General features: G+C 41.3%; 1 protein-coding gene across 2 annotated transcripts in view; it reads right to left on the bottom strand.

Moving 5' to 3' along the window:
- Positions 1-242: 242 nt before the first annotated feature.
- Positions 243-20,125, bottom strand: part of ARPP21 (cAMP regulated phosphoprotein 21) — a 106,647-nt gene continuing 86,764 nt past the window's right edge. For both annotated transcript variants that reach the window (XM_086468437.1, XM_086468438.1), the window contains 2 exons: positions 1,667-1,818; positions 243-500 (listed from right to left, as the gene is read on the bottom strand). In XM_086468437.1, the coding sequence (XP_086324563.1) occupies positions 243-500; positions 1,667-1,818 (410 nt within the window). The remainder of the gene's footprint in view (positions 501-1,666; positions 1,819-20,125) is intronic.

Raw genomic sequence — 20,125 nt, 5'->3', positions numbered from 1 at the left:
ATAAAGGCATACCTAGCAGACATGACAAAAATATGCACCATTAACCAGCAAACATTTTTTTTTTTCAAAATTTATTTTATTTTTATTTTTTTACAGATTTTTCCAGCAGCAAATCACTTGAGCATAATCAGTACTTAGGTCCTCAACTGATTATCCTGCGGTGTTCCTCTTCATTTGAAGGCCATGAGTTACTTGTCAAATAATGCACCGCTATCCTTGTATATCCACACTAAGCCACAGTGTCAGTACTTGACCTGCCACCCTGCATTGTTAATGCTCGCACAGTTTGTCCTGCAGCTGGCAGAAATAACTGGAACGTTATTGGAGGGGCAGTGTGGGGCAATCAACCGTAGGTTGTTCTGTGGGGCAGGAGGTATGACATTACAGTAGACAGGCATTCCAGTGGCTGTAAGTGTTCCTTGACCTGATTGATTAGGTAGCATGATCGGTTGTTGATATGATTGTTGCGGCAATCCTTGAGAACCCTGTGTCATTGGCACCTAGGTAAGAATACGGAAAGACGTAGGAAAAAAAATTGTAATTACCAAAATTAAAGTAGATCCTGAATATCCCTACCTTCCTTCTAGCTGATTTTGAGTATACAACACGTTCTGCCAAAATGTGTTGCTTTCTGCTGCTCAGAACTGTTCTCATCCCTGAGGATTCTCTTTGTCAGAGAAGGATTAAAGAGAAATCCCTCTGCTCCTGAGTCCTGTAAGTGGCTCTGTCATGACCTAGCTGAATACAAATTTCTGGGATGAGCACAAATGGAAGACTCAACCCTGGTATATCTAGGCCGTCTAAAAAGTCTAAACCTTTAACTTGACTGTTAACCTTTAGAACATGTTTTCAATGTAGTAATTCTGAAGGCGTAAGGGGAAAATTATACCCACAAGCAATTCCCCCATTTCCATCTGGGTTGCTGTAATGTTTCCAGAGAAGCCGAGGGGAAAGGTGAATGGCTGCTCAATCACTGCAGTCTATTAAAATGAATCAGATGTCATTTAGTTTCTTAACTTTCCAGAGGGACCAGCAGAAAACGTAAGCACAGGCCACCTCTCACAGGCTCTTGGCATATCTCACATAAACGAGGTATAAAGTTGGGGAAATAAGTCTGGGTAACTTCTGGACTTGGTAAAGACCAAGCCACTGCCTTCCCTCTCCCCAAAACCCAGCAAACAAAAATCTATCTGCCTACAGCGTTTTATAGAAGACATGACGAAATCCTTGGCAGAAGTCTCCACAGATGAGTAATTTTTAACTGAATCAGGCAAAGCCCTCAACTTCATTACAGGAAACAATACTGCATTGGCAAAAGAAACCCAAACCAAACAAAAAACCCAGCAATGTTCTGCCTTTTATTTTTGAAATGCATTTTCTTCACAGGAAGAAGTATAAATCCTTCACCCTTTAAGATATTTTACCTGCACTGCAGGCGCAATAAATAGTTCATTTGAAATATTCCCAATTCAGAATGAAAACTGGGAGTACTAAGAATATGTAAACAGGAAGCAAAGAAACCAATTTGACTTAGAAGCGTATTCATCAGGAGGCCTCCTGCCACACACTTTCCTAATGAAGTAATAGAGACCATTCTGCAATAAGAAAACTTAATTCAATTAAGCACACTCTAACAGAAGCAGTCTGTCTTTACGCTCCCAAGTACCTGATAAGACGACATGGCTGGATACTGCACCATCATGCCTTGCACCTGATTTCCCTGTTGATTATTCATCAGGTTCTGGCTTTGGGGCGGCTGCTGCATTCCCATGAGACCCTGGAACCCCTGCTGCTGGTTCGGCAGGACAGGCTGGTAACCTGGAAGAAGAAAGCCATCTTCAAATACCCTGTTGCTTGTAGGGACAAAATTAAAACTGTTCTAAGGAACAGCAAATGAGCCCATCATTTCTCCCTGCGTTTGTCAAAAAGTTGCTCTATCTCTACAGAAGCATTACTGGAAGTGAAAATTGAAGGGGAATAAATAAATGCTGTGAGTTGACAGCTCTGGCAGGCTAACATGAGAAGGCAACACACTTTCCTCATGCTCTTCAACCCTGCGGCAGAGACCACCTTGAGGGATGCCTGACACCAGTGCAGGGTTGTAAAGCCCTGAACAGTCATAGCATGCTACTGGCTTCTGGCTACCTCCTTGGAGGCAAAACTCCCACTGGCTTCAAGGAAACCAGTATTTGGCCTTCACAGTCTAATCTGGTAGTTTTCTTTCAGGTCACGTTTCTTATCTTACCCTCTTACCTTTCTTGTAATGCAGCTCCCTAGTATGATGTAAACAGAGAAGGCTTTATTTAATCAAGAAGAACATGCGTATACACACTGGCTCCTACTTGCAAGGCTTTTTATAGGATTAAAGCATACTAAGGATCATATTCCCTACTAGTTTTATGTTTGGTGAAAGAGGAAAATAATAAATTAGGGAGAGTCTGGTCCTCTCCAAAGCTTGGTGGGAACACTGCTGACACGCAAGTGACTGCACAGGGATGAGAAGCTAATGCTTCTGTTTCAACCTGTGATTGGCTCTGTGTTCAAAGTCACCATAACAGTGCAGGTTTTCTACTGGGACAGCTCCTCTAGGAAAAATTGAGAAATGGGCAAAGGCTTGATGATATGGAGAGCAAAGCTGCTAATGAGGCAGAAGAATGGATGGGGAGTGAAGTGTGAGTGGTGCGCTGCTCGGCAGCAACATGATCCAGCCTGAGAATGAGCCTTGCTGGGTGGAAGGTAGCTGGCTGGGTGATACTACTATGTAGAGACAAAGGATTTTGTAGAAAAAGTGGAAAAGGAAGATGCAGAAAGATCCTTTCCTTGAAAAATGCAGCCAGCCACAGTCATTATAAATCTATGAATAATTTCTGCATAAGACACTGTGTCCTTTAGCACTCGTATTTTTTAATACGCAGTTATGCAGTGCACTATTAACTCTGTAGTGATGTTCTCAGAATAAGCATATTTCAGGCAAAGAAGAATTATCAGAAAGAGCAACACTGTGTCATTTTTATATGAAAAATGTCTGTCACATCTGCTCAATTTATATTCATGAATATAGTACATGGTTCAATATATTTCACGAACTGGAAATCATCACCTGGGTATTTCTTCATTATGTAATAAAAATAAAGTAATGAATGTCTCTGTTTCTGCTATTCTATTGTCAACAGATAGCTTTCCTTCAAAATCTTTTCTGATATCAGAGAAATGTTGGGTATCTCTGATCAATTTTTTGGCATTAAAGATGCATTTCCACAGATACAAGATTAATGTCTCTAGTCAACTGGGAAAAAAAAAGTTCCATGAGTGATTAACTTGGCTGAGATATAGTAACAAACATCTCCCAAATGCACCAGATTATTATACATTCAAATTTGCTCTTTTCCTACACACAAACACAGTGTCAGCATATTTTTTAGTCACAAAAATTACCAACATCAGAAACGCTGTAACTGAGTTTACAGAAGGCTTATACAGCAATAATAAAATTGCAAGTCCTCTTCTGCTCCCCAGTGGGGGGGAGGTGGGGAAGGAGGAAGGACAGAAATAAAAAGTATAGTGCTACTATTCTGGTATTTGCAAGACTGGAAGTCTAAGCAGAGAGGAGTCAACCAACAGCAGATGCAGCAACAGATAATTCATCTTATGTCACTATGCAGTTGTCAAAGTAAGTTCCAGATGTTGTAATGAACAATAGAGTGATGCTGAACCAGGGATCAAGTGACGCTATGTTGGGGAATGCAATCAAATATTGGATCTGGGCTCACAGAGTTGGACTGTGACGCACTAGTACAGGGGGGTGGACTGGTGCTCCACATAGACAGACAGATAGACCGCAGGGGTCAAGTAGAGAAGCCCTTCTGTTATCTCTAGTAAATACAATTCCATTACCATTATTTTAGTCAGACTACTGGTGATACCCTGCTGTAAATTTGAACATACAGCGCTCTCTTCACTTCAGCTCTGCATTCTATATTCTCCAAATATGACTAAATACTGACATGGCCACCAAATTGAAACAAAAAATTATGGAAATGACTAAGTCTCTACTCTTATGCTGAACACGTAGGCATCATCTCATGGGGGTTATTACAATAGCATGTACTTCTGCCCAAAATCTCCTCTGTATTAGCAAACATTGCTTAGTATATGGCACAACCACTCCACGTTTCAGGTGCAGGAATACAAAAAGGGCACAGGCTAAGAGCTGAGGTCCACTAGGCAATGGATTATTATTTTAACAGTCTTATTACTCTTCAACGACTTCAGCAATTTCTCCTGCCCATAGGGCACATGCACTCCTCACTCCTGTCCCAACATGCAGAGTCCTGCTGACACCCCTGAGAGTCAGAAGACCTCTTTCCTACTCCCTCTGCAAGCCCTTTACAATGCTCTGACCACACACAGGGGCCTCAATAAAAGCAGAGAAATACTTCACATGCACTCTAACACACTTCCAATGTGACTAGATGGGAGCACAGGGCTATTAACATAAGAACCTGATCACATTGTCTCGTGAACCTTTTTTGCCGTTAAAGGAAATTAAGTCACTTTTTTGGCCCAGAAGGAGGTACTGTGGTCTCTTGACCATTTGCTCCCTTGACTTACAGATGGAAACAAGGATGTTTAAGAAGGTTACTGGTCCGCTTGTATCCTTGCAAAGATGCTGGCTGCCATCTCTTCCTCACTTAATATTCACAAACTTCTTTTTTATTGTCAGTACTCTTTGGAATAAAATGAAGTTATAGATGTTGGACGTTGCTGCAGAACCCCAGTACAGCATTTGGTCAAAATCCAACACCCTCTTCAAGGCTCTGCAACTCAAGTGAAGCCACTTCATTTTACCTGATAGCAAAGTCTGACTCTTTACTATGTTAAATATATGAAGAATGATGCAAGTTCATCCATTCCACTGAACATAAAAACCTGACAAGGTATAAAACAGCACAGAGGGATTACAGAGTATTAAAAGGTGAATTACTTACTTTATTTACAACAAGCTGTATAAGCAAGAAGAAAATGCTGTGGAAAAAAAACACAGAAGCCAAAGTCCATTCTGCTAGATGGCTTCTGGTTCGGCACAAATGCAAGGGGAATGAATTGGCACTCTTGGCAATCCATTTGAACAAGAAGCTGTTAATACCAGAAACCAGCTGCTCTGAATTTCCTACCTCCGCAGCCCAAATTCTGCAACTCTGACTCTGCGTGACATCTAGTGTTTGAAACATATCCTTCAGTGTTTACTGTGTGTTAATGTCTTCATATGTTTTTGTGCACTGGCCAGGAAAAGGTGGGAGTATTGAGACTGCATTAAGTGATAGTCTTAATATATCAACCTTTCAGCAGCATTCATGAAACTGTATCATTCTAGTAAATATTTCCTGGTGGTTTTTTGTTTGGGTTTTTTTTTGTTTGTTTGCTTGTTTTTTTTTTTTTTTGAGGGCACAGACTATCAGAGATTGCTATTCCCCCAAAACTATTTACTTCGTATGCACACGGCAGTTTCAATCCTCATCTCAGCTCTGCCATGCTTTTGACATGCTATATATTTTTCAATGAAATAAAAATAATAATACAGTGTTCTCAAAAGTCTCCGGAACTGACTGCAGTACATGAAAAGCCATGCATTGTTGGGCAGCGATGAATGTTTTGGAGCTACGCAGGTGTCAGGAAACAAGTGAGAACTGGAAGAGGCACCATGCTTTCTGCAGCAATACTAGTCTTCATACTTGCTCTTTTGCTCATTAGCTTTCATACTATATAAGTGTAATCCTTAAAAGCCTCTTTACTGTCCCCTGAGAACATACATACGTGGGTTATTTTCTGATGGTAGTACACATCAGATGAACCATCCCATTACTGCAAGCTCCAGGGCCCCTTTACTGCAATTATATCATCCTGCTCTACGCTACCTCCGCTACAAAGGAGGATTTTTTAAATCAGGGCAAACATGAGAGACACTGTTAAACAACCAGAGGAACAAATCGTGCACAGAATTTCAATGAATGCCTCAGAGGAAAAATGAACCTTGTATCACAGTTGAAATGGAAGAGGCCCTCATACCATCAAGGTGATTCTCTGAACCTTTACAGCCTGCATCACCATGCTGACTGTCAGCGAGCTTAAACATTCCAAGGGAAGAAAGACTGCATGCAAGACCCACAAATGTTTTAATTTCTTAATGAGGCTATGGAGCTCAAAAGACAAAATGCAGTGGTCTTACACCTCTGCCAGTGATGTCACCCAGAGCTGTAATTAAAGCATGTTCGGTGCTCTGCTGGCCTCAGCATACATCCTTCACGAACAGCACACCCGTGTTTAGAGGGACAGTTTCATTGCTCATTTTAGATTTGAAGCACATATTAGCAAGATAGCTTTGCAATAGATGTTATCAGTACTCCCAGTAAAGAGTAATCAGTACTTAATCTGATAAGTGCAGCAGTCTGGCACAAGTCCCTGAACTGCAAATCTTATTGTATTCTTACCACTTGAACAGAGTCCTTGCATCTAAGCCCATCTGATGGAAATGCATAAATTCACAGTGGTTTTGATGGGAAGTGATTTGAGAGCTCACCTGCTCCCTTCCCACTTCACTCAATGTAGTGCTGGGAGAAGCCGAGCCGTTGCCACCAGCAAACCCAAAATGCAGGTACCTTAGCAACACACAGCAGCAGCTTATGCAAGCAAAGCCCAAAAGAAATTCAAAAGGGAAACCTCAGCAAGGCTAACTGTGCTGGGTGCAATACTACACAGATCTGGTCATGCTCCTGCCCGCTCTGAAACTACTGCAGTGCCTTTCTGGTGTGCTACAATCCCCCAGCACAGACCAGCTCAGCCTCTACTGCAACTGCCACCAGGAGCACCAGGAAGAGATTGAATTTGGGCTCCCGTCAAAAAGCCAAGGGGAGCGAGCACCACCTCTGAGTGTGGACACAAGGGAATACCCTGCGATGTACTGAAAATAATGTAACAAGATTCTGTGCCCAGTCTCGAGTGCTGTGCTCATCCCAGGACCTTACGTTTGCAGAAAACTCCCCAAAACTGATGAGGACTCAGAAGAGATCTATGAAAGTGATCCAAAGTCAGAAAGTGCACCTCTTCTGCAGAGAAGTAATGAGCTCACTTTGCTCAACGTAGTTGAAATATGAAAAGGTATCAGCTGCTAGATAGTTCTTGAACAGAATAGAAAAAGGTATAATAAAATTACGTGGTTAGAAGATAAACCTAGAACTGTTTAGATTATAAATAAAATTCAAAGTTTCAACAGACTCTATAATTAACAAGGGGGCAATTTACCCAGAAAGGAAGCACATTTGCTATCACCCGAAACCTCCAAAATGAGGACAGACAGCCTGCTAGAAGATATTCATCACTTTAATAGGAAGCTCTGGGAATAAAGAGATGATTAGAGTGTGCTCTGTGTCCAGTATTATTCAGAACATTAAATTACATGTTCCAGACTTGAAATACTTACCAAAATGCTAGTAGCCAGTTAGCTCTTAACACTTCTCCTGTCTTCCAAGAGAAAGGATCAATCTTTAGCATGAGACAGCTTCCTCTTCCCAGTCTCTCCTCTCTATGATCACATACTGGCAATGCCACCAAATTCACTCTACAAGCAGAGAGTTCACCTATGTACGGTGGACATTCTAAGGGTTATTTCTGGCCTATTTTAGTTTACTTTGCCCCGGCACTCAGTAGGTTTTCTAGGCTGAAGAATACGACCAGTATCTATTCTCACAATTTTGCAAGGCTACAATTTCCTTTACTTTTTAAAACAAGGTATGGGTAAAAAATTAATGTGGCTGGATGTAGCTTTTACTCTATAATCATAGAAACTTGCAATGCCCATGATAATTTACTAATTAGAGGAGAAAGACTGTCATTGTAAAACTACAGTTCAGTCATGTACACATCAGTAGGTTTTGTAAAGTTTTTGGCAACTCACTTATTTGCCAAAAGCTCTGAGCTGGTCCATCCCAGAGTACTTCCAAAACTGGAAGGAAGAAAAAAAATGAAGCAAGCAGTTCGGCAAGATCAAACACTGCGCCTTAACATAAAGAATCTTTTGATTCTCAAACAGACTCTAAACGTTATCTGTAAAATACAAGGAACAGAAGCCAGGCTGGGGAACGTTGCATTTCGGACAGTTGGCCAAGCTGTGGGAAGTGCATATTTAAATTCCTTCCCAGCACAACTGAGAGCAGGAATTTGAGGCAAGGGGTTTTTAGCAGCCAGAAAAAAGCCCTCCCTGCTACAGGGGTCTATCAGTCCCTCCTGCTGATGCTCCTTCCCTCATGTGAGACACTCAAGTACTGGATTGCAACCCAATGTTTCACCTCCTACATGAACATCATAATTGCCAGCTACAAAATCTTCCCATATAACTACTTGTTCCAGAGGAGCACTGCTCCAATGTGTTGCACTCAGCCTAGCTTCTCATGTCTAGGTTTTATGCCTTAGATTTGGGTGGCTGCTGAGGAGGTTGGGGTGTTTTCTTAATTATGGAGTTGGCCATTACCCATCCAGTTTCTCCGCAAATCATGGACTAAAAGTCTCACTGAAAACATGAAATTAAGCTACAAATTTAAGCAGATTTTCATTTTAGCCTCACCCCAAAATGTCTGCAGTTTGGAAGACTCCCACAGAAGACACATTAATTAATATCTCCCTGCTGGTGTTTCATTTTCTGTGTGAGTCTGAAGATTTAAACTGTCTCTCATGCAGCTGGAATCCAAAACACTTTGTAAACAATTTTGTAGTTTAAGCTTGGATCTAAAATCCAAGGCAGCTGCAAACCAAATCTGCTGCAGTTGATCAATCCACTCCTACTGGGTCTGCTTTCTCTCCGTAACACACGAAAAAATACCTTGACCTAGTAAGATACTCAGGCTTTCTATTCCACTTGAAGATATCACAGATAATTTATGGGTGTGAACTGGATACCATGTGGGCTAGAAGGACAAATACGTAATAGCTTAATGCTAAAAAACCATCCCGTTCCCCTCAAAATGTAAGACCATGCAATTATTTTATTTAGTTTTCACACACACACACAAAGGAAAAAACAAGAATTCCTATGCCTGAAATAAAGGAGTCTTAAGAAGCAACAGTTAACTTGGGAGGTGGCCTATAACACATATAATGCACATAAACCAGCACGTGTGCCAAAACCCACAGCAGCGCACCGTGTGCAAAACCCACAGCAGCGCACAGACTCATTTCCCCACAGCACTCTGCAGGCTTAGACCCTAAAAACAAGAGAAGCCTTCTCACATGTGACTTAGTTTGACTTTTTTCCTTTCAGGTAAAAGCACATCCCACTCCAGCAGTACAGCTTGCAGGTGAAAGCATGGGGTATTATGCTAGTTTTGTTTTCAAAATTTAAAACTAATGACATTGATTCTTCCAAGTTGTATGAGATCAAAACAATTTTTAGCTAATGGCACTGCAGTTGCATTCACTGAAGACACATTACACAGTAAATATATTCCTAAACTGATTACAGTGACAGTGACTTGACTAATTCTCTGCAGAGTTGGGGTTATAAAACTGCAGGATTTTGAACTCAGAGTCTCAACACATAATTGCTGCCAGAATTGTAGCTCCCTGGTCCCTAAATTTGCCGTACCTTTGCTACGATCATATTCATGCTTCCCGAACCTGGTAACAGATCAACAGCCACATTTGTTGGCAGACCCCCAGAGAAAGAGCTGTAGTCAGCTGCATTAAGGAACTCAGCAAGATGTATGTGCATCAGAGACATGAACCAGTAAGATTTATTATCATGAGAGAAAGAAGAAAAATACTGGTTAGAATACAGCTTGTCTGCCTTCCCAACCCCTCTTTCTCTCTCTGGTTTACAAAGCTACAAATCCCACAAAATCAATAGTGAAAAATTATGTGCATCCAGCTTCAGAAGAAGAAGAAATAAAATTCGGTAATTTGCTGCAATTTTGCTTTATTTCAGAGCGACCTTTGTTGGACTTGGTAAAAACTGGTGATGAAAATACTCTGGTACACAAACAATTATTTTGTGGACAGCAGCTCTGAAATCCCCCATCTGGCTAGTTCTGTCCAACTGCTAGAGCAGGATCTGTCTTATCTAGCTGAACTGACCCTCCTTGTCCTCTTCATTTATTCTCCCTCAAAAAGCTATGTGAAATCCTGGTTTTATTTGTTTTGCAGCCTCAGGGGCTGGAAGAAACCCAAAGCACAGACAGAGTGTCTGAAGCATGGATGGTTTCATGTGCTACTCGAGACAACACAGTCAACTGGGGGCAATTCTCGGCTGCTAACAAAATGGGAAAAAAATCAGGGGAGTAACACAACAGCCCTAGCAATGCAAACCTTCCCAGTTCACAAGATGTGCAGGATCAGGGTCTCACAAATCTATTTTTTAATTCTGCTTACCCTATATAAACTGGAATAAGGTCCATCTTTACAAAAGAGTGCTTTGTGCACAGACTTTTCCTCAAGAATAGCCACTGCATAAAACAAATGGCCTCATCTGGGGGATAGAAAGCTTCGTGTTTTGGCGGTTTAGATTGTGCCAATGAGAAATGATGAACATAACACTGCATATCACATGTGAGATTTAGAGCTTCTTGCACATCAGGAAATATCTGTAACATTTTCTTTTACCACTTTTCTATGATGCCAAGTTTCAACTGCTGGAGACAAGGAATAGCATTACCTTCTAAAAAGCCTTTATATGCATGCTCACCTTCCTGTGGGGGAAAAATACTTTTGCAAAGAGCACTGAACTATTATTTAGAGCCTTCTACTTCATCATCCAAGCAGCTACCTTTAGGGCAAACATACAAAATCGTGGATACAGTGAATTTCTGAGTCACTTAAAGATGCACAACCACCCCTCAGTTACTTTTCCACACCTTAAAAGAGTTGTTTCAAAACTCAGTGACCTCACTACCAAGTAAAAAGGCCCAGACAAATAAGAGGTATTATTAAATACTTTCATTATATACTTAATGCAATCAAATACTGTAACATCTTCTGAGACTAAAATTTTAATTAAGGCAGGCTGGCATTTTGGCTTTCTTTCCCCCCGCTATGTTCCAGGGGAACAGCAGGTAAGGTCAAACAAAAAGCTTACGTGATAAAATTGCGTGAGAGCGCTCCTGGGAGACCTGGCATTATTAACAAGAACATGAAGGAGGACACAGTTGAACAGTTCAAAGACAAATGATTGCATTCAGTTTACTTTGTGCTATCAACTGGAGAACCTGAGTGTGTTATTTGACAAGAAATGTATATAAATAGGCATCAAAAAGAGCTTGAATGGATACAAATATAGGAGATTCAAGGTTGGAGAAATGTTTTTCTTCAGTTTAAAATCCAGATCTATTCTTTTACTAGTCTACACAAAGGATTTCCAAATTATAGAGACAGCTTTACTGTAAGTGGTAAGTGGCTTGATGCTGAAAATAAACCTGTTCTTGGTGAGAACCTAAAACTATGTTATTACATGACACTTTAATCACTTATTTTATTCCCTTTTCAATATACTTTTATTTTATGTTTTGAGACTGTTTAGCACTGCCCCTGTTCTTCTAAAACGGTTACAGAAATTATTTGCTCTTCTCCTTAAAGATAAAACTGAAGATAAATGGAGGGTCACCTCTTACAGATGCGGCAGTAACTCAAATCTTCTGTAAGATTCAGAAGAGAAAATTCTATTTTTAAGACAAAATCCTTTTATCTCACTTCAGTAAAAATATAGAGGGAACAGCCAGCTGCAAGCCAAAATAATTGCAACACAATAATGCAGGGCTCCATTACAGCAGCATAATTCCGGTAAAGCAGCTGATCCAGGATCTTGGCATTTACCCAGACCTTGCAGCCTGACTTAAATGCATTAACCCAGACAAAGCATGTGCAGCTGTTTTGGTAATCTGAAGCTTCTGCATTCTATTGGAGACCAAAAAAAAAGTCACTCAGCCAGCAAATGACACAGGTGATCTATAGAGGGAGGAGGAAAGTATTTTACCCTTTTGAACTAAGTTAATCCGTGGGGTCACATGAACAGGCTCGAGAGCTTTGGGGAGGCTTTGGAAAGCACTTCCCTTTGGCCAGCACGATAAGCAAGCATTTACATTGGAGCAGTGTAGATGCCCAAAGCCAGCTGAAGTGCCTGCAGGGAGGATACTACAGGACCTGGAAAACATTATCCTGAGAGGGGTGAAGCCTTCTCATCCCCACAGAGCTAAGTCACTGAAGAAGACACATATTGCAAGCTGGTGAGCAGTTCTCATGACATCATGGAGGTCCCGAATAGTGCTAGGGAAAAACCAAGTATAATCCTTCTGCTGCCAGCCCCTGCCTGCCAGTCCTGCTGATGTCAACGAGAGTTAATGCAGATGCATGGGCAGGCCAATAGATTGTTCTGGAGAATTTGTGGTTGCTCTTAAGAGAGCTTTACTGCGCAAAGACTAAAACAGATGTAAATCAAGTCATAGCCCTTGCTATGGCCATGGACTGTTACGCTGCTATAGTCTGCTGCAATTCCTCTTTATGAGATTTTTGAATAGCTAATATACAACTAAAACATCAATGTAAAAACCCATTAGTGTTGACACTAGGATTCCTTTGGCCTATGACGTGCTGTAGGTCTTGCCTTACGTTGAAAAGTGGCATCTAGAGAGATGCCCTTGCCAGCAAAATGTTATGGAGAGTTTTCATTTAGAATGACTATGTAACATTATGTTTAGGATTCTCCTGAATTCAGAGACAAAGTGTCCATACATTCTTGCGGAAAAATTGAATTTTCTTTAAAGCCAAGATTTACAGTAAGCTGTGAAGAAATTAAGCATATAATTAACTATTTTATTACTATTTTCAGAAAAAAACTCAAAACAACAGTGTTGGCTGAAGACTGCAAGAATAAAATGCTCTTCTCTCAGCTCTCTACCCAAAAAACTGTCCTTCACAGAATTGCAAATTGTAGCCTTTGTTACAAATGTATTCATTTTCTCATGTCAATACTTTTCATGCAAAATGGTAGCTTCCTGCAGTTCAGGGCAAGAATATCAACACTGTAGCTGGTACAAACTTGGTATAAATTCAAATCCTTATTAAAAAAAAAAAAAAAAATGGCACTAACTTAATTCTTGGTATGCATACATGTGTATCCGTATCAGTGGAAGCAAGCATCAGATAAAATGGAGAGCCAAAAAAGTTAAACAGAAGCCCATTTGTTGCAACCACTGAGCTCTAACCTAACCACCTGCTTTAAGGGAGGGATGCAGGGCACGTGCCAGCTCCAGAACATGCGATGCAGCAGTCCTGCACGGGGCCGCCCAGGAGAGTTGGTATAAATAAGCAAAACAGGCAAGTATCATCCACTCAAGACAGTCCACTAGAGAGACTTTTCTTTGTGACTGCCTCAGAATGATTTCTTCATCCGAGTCAGGTGCCAATATGATCATTTTCCCCACTGAGTATAATGAGCCTGGCCTTTCCAAGGACAGCAGACTTACAGCTGTTATTTCTAGTCAAAAGTACCTGCAGACATTACTGACAAGATACAGGAAGATAACAATAAACGTCCCAGTTACTGATCATTGGCTGGGCTACGTGAATTGACTGTGCACAACTGCTCTGTGTTGAAAGCAAAGCAAAGCAGGAGGTGGGTTAAGCCGTTGCGCATAGAGCAGGCTGGAAGCACGTATGGTCAAGTCAACGTAGCTCGTTAGCTGAACAGTACCCTGTGTAATACTCCTTAATGTACCCGTGTCTCTGCATTCTGTTACATAAAACAGTTCCTGGCCACAGTATAACAATTATTTGCAATATTCATTTTTTTTGTTAGCAAATCCATAAGAACTGTGTGCAATGGGACAGCTAGCCATACAAGGAAAATTAAGCATGATCCAAAAAGAGAACAAATACAAAACCAGCAGGAGCAGATTTTCCATGCAAGCTGTGAACCCACAGATTCACTGAATTTCAGCAGGTTCACCTCTACGTTATACTAGTTTGATTTCCCAGATTGCCCCCAAATAAGTAACAGCAGGTCTGAGCAAACAAACTGTTGATCCCCCATGTATTGATCTATAACTTAGCTCTTTGTATTGCTGAAATATCTACAAGCACAAGCCCAGGATGAACCTCCACCATGTCAGCTACTGTGCAAACTTCAAGCAACAGCTGCAGTCCCTGCACAGAAGATGGCACATTACTGAATAGACAGACAGCTGGAGACAGGAAAATAAGCACCCAGGACAAATAACTTACCCAGAGAAAAATCAACATAATTGCACAAAGCTTTTCGGGAAAATAAATCAAAAGCACTAGTGCTTAGAGCCCCATCCCAAGCAGCGAGTGCTCGGGCAGGCTGCTGCTCGCCAGCACAGTCACAGAGATGATGGTTCATGTGCTCTCACTGCTTCTGCCTCGCTGTTTGCTTCCATGCAGCTTCAGGTACAGGCTCCTACCAATATCCTATGTATTGGAGGAAGGTTGCAGTGTGCTGGTGATACAAGGCTCACCATCCTGTGTTGCTTTTTACTGAGAGCAGAATGGGCTAAATTACTGCTAGCAGCATAAATTCTTGCTAATGATCTATGCATTTAACCCTCATAAGATGGACGTTGTTTTGTGGCTCAGCCTCAAGGAGTTTTCATAAAGGTGACACCAACTGTAAATACCATCTGCAACACAGGCACGGCCACTGCCTGATGGCACTCTTCCTCCCCACTGCTTCTGCATACACCTATAGGTTGATGTATCAAATCGCTGAGCAAGAGGACTTGTGCTTGTTTATTTACCTATAACATAAGGGCACAGCAAGTTAAGGACTAATCCCCCTGCTAGAAGCAAACAGACATGAGGATGATACTGAAGCCAACAGGACTTTGATGGAGCATATGTCTGCCCATATGGGTCCAACTGCAAAAATCTCATCTTCTCCAAGTGTGCCCATGCAGAACGTAATCCAAAGACTATTGGGGTTAGCAATCAACTTTAACCAGCTTTACACCACATTAGAAGCACTCGCCTGCAACATAGTGATTGCTCCGGCCCTTATACAGCACAGCCCTTAAGCATTTGCTTAACTTTTAAGCATATGAGCCAATGTCTTCATTTCAGAGCAATGATTTATAGGCTTGAGTACAATTCTGGACTGAGGCCAGGGAACTCAGCCCCTTGAAGGAAGTGATCTCCAATGGGAGAGATACTGACACATTTATTCACATTTATTCTTACCATCCTTTAAAAGGCTTCCGAGAAACTTGACCAGACAGGCAGCAATCAACCTAAGGAAAGAGGCTCCATTCCAACAAATTCAGTTGTACAATATATTATATCAAATAATTTCTCAGCTCTCCTTTTGCACAGCCCCTGCTTAACCCACAAGCTGGAAAGTGGGGCAAGATGGGACTGAGCCTGCATTCACACATGGCCCAATGCACATAAGGTACATATAGGAAAGTGCCATTAGACTAAGCATTGGCTATGTCCCAAGAGATACTGTCAAAGAATAAACCAAATGGCAACCAGGGATGAGTCTAACCTCCTTCACTTCTGTAGCAGAGGCACAGAGCGCTCCCAATCATGTTTATCTTTCAATTAAACCCTTCTAGTTTACTAGTAGACCTTCTAGTTTACTTCTCTTGTCTTTCCTAATTAAAAAGAGCTGTTAAGGAAATTGGGTTAAGCCTTTTCTGCTACTAAAGCAACTGTTATCATTAAGACCCTCCATTCCCATTAGTCCTTGAAGTACAAGGCAAAAGACACATGAAGTACCCACGTGTACTTTGTATCAGTCTCTATTCTAAGCATCCATTCCATTCTCTATCACTGCAGAAATGCAAACTACAATCGCGCTTCTGCAATACATCAGATTACTGCACTAAAACTGGGCTGTATCTTCCAGCTAAATCTTTGTCTTGGAAAGAGGTGAACAGCAAAATCTACGGAGGTAGGCACTCCAGTGCATGGTTAGCTTCACCTGTAGCCAAATTATTCATCTTACAAAGGAGAGAATAAGTGGGTAAAAGCCAAAAATGTCTGAAAAAGTAAAAACATTATCTTTTGACATGAAGAACATTATCAACTTCTAAGACTTCAAAAATTCTGTTCAATTTACATTTAAAAAATACTTGAAGTGAAATGAAACAGTTTCATTGTCCAGAGGCAATTTAAAGCTTTTGTTTCATCTTTTGGGATGCCTTGGGCTGGGCGGGGGGGGGGGGGGGGGGGGGGGGGGGGATTGTTTCATTTCAAAGGATTTTAAGAATTTTTTTTTTGTTTTAATTGACCAAGGAATCTGCAAAATAACTCATTCATACAGTTTTATAAACTTTTTTGATAAATGAGGCAGCTAAATCTGCAAAGCATGCCTATCTCCATATCACAGGCAAACATATTTTTAACTCTTGCATTGGGTGGGCAGAATAATATGAATTACATTTTTTAAATAAAGTAAAAAAAGGGGAACGCATGGTGGATGTACACTTTCACCTTCGCTTTTTCTAAAAAGGGTTTAATTGCTCTTTTGAAAATGAGAGTACTAACACCTGGAGATACAAGTTCCTTGTGTAGTCACAAAAGAAATTAATAGATATGACACTGTCAGCAGCAAGCAGCAAGCTTTTCTGCACAGCTGCACCAAAAAGTCTTGGCCCAAAGAGAGCAGGAGAAAGAGAAAAGGGAGAGGGAGGATGGAGGTGGCTTCAGAAGAGACTGCTTCATTTCTATATTGATTCCCGGGTCTCTCTGCCAAGTTGACCAACAGGCTGACAGTGGTGCATGGGACACAGGCAGACATCACTCCACCAGTGCCTGCCTCGCTTGTGCTAGCAGCAGTTTCTCTGTGGGCTCAGCAAGCCTGGAATCAGGCCTGTGGTCAACAGATGTCAAAATGCTCAGCCAGAGCATGGTTTAATTCAGCTACATGGAAACAAACCTCTCTTTGCCCTTGCTCATCCCCAGCTTCCACTGCAGAACCCATTAGTCAGTTGGGAAACTGGACCAGCTGGTCCAGTGTTACCGCTGCACAAGGATATTTTAGTTAACCCAACTAGTGCAACAGCCCGAGAAGGCTGGTCTCAAGCAAAAGCATTGTATGCAGAGTTCCACTGCAAAACCCATAGGATCAATCCTGATCCGCTTATCTCCCCTCAAAGTATCTGCAGCTGTGCAACTGCACATGATGCAAAATTTACTTTCATTAGCAAAAAAGCGAGGCATAGCACAAATTTAAATGTAGGAAAGTCTCCTGAATATTGTGCCTTGCTGCTGTGGGTGTCTCCAGGGCGATGTCTGCTCTGAGAAATCACTGGCGCCGAACTGCCATGGAGCATTTGCTGCCATACAGCACACTTTTAATAGTTGCAACTCCAGCAAAGCTGTGTTTACAGTCTTCATGACCAAAGATGTTTGCAAAGTCTGAACCTACGAGCAATGCTAGCTAAGCATTCAGAGCTATGGAAAATGCACAATAAAGACCATAAACATATGGAGGCTTCAACTCAGCATAAATACTGAAGATCAGCCTGAGTATGTGGTCAAGGTATATTTGAGAGTCAGCAGCAGAACTTTTTCCTTGCATACATCATAAATACTGATAGCTTTTTGCTTGCCTGGGACATAGTACACCCTGAGTGCATTACTTCTCCTTTCTGTGTATTAGTTTCCTCATTTATAAAATAAGGTTTTGAGGGGCGACTTCTTCACGAGACATTTTGAAACCCATCAGTGCTGAGAAGTGCTATATACTCAATTGATAAAGTCAATGGGGAAAAAAAAAATATCTCCAGTATAATATATAATATGAAGAGACTTTTGACTGCTGAATTTGCTAGGAGTTACATACAAAGCTTTGCAAAATTTTCAGTTGTATGAAGAACCGTACTTTGATCCAAAAAAGATGTTTTTTTTTTTCTGTCAGCACCCACAAGGGCAGGGCCGAATTCCCAGAGTCTGAAGTCTGCCAATACTGGCAGCAAGAGGAGAAAGAGGGCATAGTAAGAATCATCTGCCAGAGCATGAGTGTTAACTACAGGTCTCTGCAAATCAGAGATTTGTCAGCAAATTAATACAAACAGGCATTTCGGAAATAACCTGGAAGTGTTTGCAAAGGCTTTGCCATGCTTGCTAAAAGGCAACTGCCCGCTCCCCAGGCTCAGCTGAGGTAGAAGAGATGTCTTCTGTGGGAAAAGCAGATTTCTTAGTGATTTCTCACAGAATTAAGAGTATCCTCCACCCTTAGCTCCTCTGATCCTATGAAATGATCTACGCAAATGGGCAGAAGTATATATGCATTTTTATACACGCAATCATTGAATTTAATTCTCACCATCACCCAAGTCAACCTTAAGCTAAAATATTTGTTTCTTGTTTACGTGGTCTGGATGGGGTAACTGATTTCATATACTTCTGGGGCTGCTCAAAGTCAAACCACAAAGCAACTGCCAGAGATGTCTCTCCATGTAAAATTCACAACATGCATTTCTGAAGTGGTAGCTGACGAGCCCAGCCAATCTGCCGAAAATGACTGTGTAGCTAAAATTTTTGAAAAGAGAAAATCACAGGATCTACAAACACATCTGCAGAACATTCTTCAGCAACTACCGCTCATTCCAAGAACAAACCTTGAGAATAAACACTAACTTCTGTAATTGAAAAAGGACAAATCTAAGTCATACCTTTAGACTACTCCTCATGACTCAAGGAACTCAATCTACACATATAAATTTTAGTTACAGTAGAGCTATTGTTCAATTCTAAACAATTATTATAACTTCTTCAAACAATAAACAGATTAATACAATTTTCAAATTTTAGCAAATGTATCTGCTGCAAATAAATAATTTTCTAATTATAAAACCTGACTACTTTATAGACCTCGTTCTCATATTCTGGAATGAGCTATTGCATCAATTAAAAGAAAAGCACTTTTTTCCCATCATAGGAGAAGCCATGGCAAATTGGTTCATAAATATTCACTGGTATTTTAGGCATGGCCATAAAAAGGAGATGTTTTACTGGCTGTCCTGGAAGCAGTGCATTTAATGTCAGAGCATCCCCAAGACAGGAGAGCTGAGGAGAGGCTCTGGTTGCAAGGAGTAATAGTGAGGTCCTGAAGCAGCCACAGGTCACGCTCATATATATATCTACCATTGTGGCAGAAGAAAAATATGATTGAAGAGCTTGTGCCTGTCCAGAGCTTACAGTGACATCACCAGGAGCCTGCCTGGTGGGGAGGTTGAGCTAGCGGTCACCCAGCAGTGAGTGCAGTCCCACCCAACACACCCGGGACAGGGACAGGGCAGGCAGACAGTGTGAGCACAGTTGGTCCTTGCCCAGAAGAGTGGGTCTGGCTGCTGAGACACAACCTTCCTTCCCCCCCGGCCCATGCCTGAACCAGGGCACCACAACGCAGCTCTGAGTCCTTGTGCCGCTCACACTCCCGGCTGTTTTCTATGATTCAGGGGAAGTACTCCCAGATGAAGGAATTAATTATGCCTTAGGCACAATTAATTGCTCATGACCCTGTTAGGCTATCCTGCAGGTCTTGGGTAGGAAGGTCTGTCTGCAATTGCTTTCTGGATTTGAGGAGGTATTTTATTTTAAATCTACACAATCGATTAGTTTGGTGGATATTCTCCACAGATGGCAAAGAAACTATGAGGAAGGGAAGCTCCTGCATCTCCACGCTGTCCTACTTGCTGCAGAGACTCCACTCCAAGCTGCTCTTCTTGCTACACAGCAGAGCAGGAGAGGAAATCGGCTACAAAACAAAGCTACCCCAGCTGCGTGAACTGCTTAAAAGAATGAAAATTAACAATTTGAAAACAAACTGCAAATGTTCTTAGAGCAAATTAATAATAAAAAATAAGAATTACAACTATAAAACACATCCCATAAAAATGCTGTTTTCTTTACAGAGCAAGGCAAAGTTTCCATTAAAAAAAAAAAAAAATCATTATAATTTACACAAATAAAAGTCCAGAATAGTATCAAGACTATAAAGCATGAAGATAACATATTGTTCTGGCAAGTGATAAAACTGCTCACAGTGACAGCTGTGATTTATTGAAGCAATTCAAATACACTTTGAAAGTATATTAGCTTCGCCTCTGCCCACAAAGGGTGC

Source organism: Leptosomus discolor, chromosome 7 (genome assembly GCF_034619465.1).
Source record: "Leptosomus discolor isolate bLepDis1 chromosome 7, bLepDis1.hap2, whole genome shotgun sequence".
Lineage (NCBI taxonomy): Eukaryota > Metazoa > Chordata > Aves > Leptosomiformes > Leptosomidae > Leptosomus > Leptosomus discolor.
This window is presented reverse-complemented; position numbering and strand designations above follow the sequence as displayed.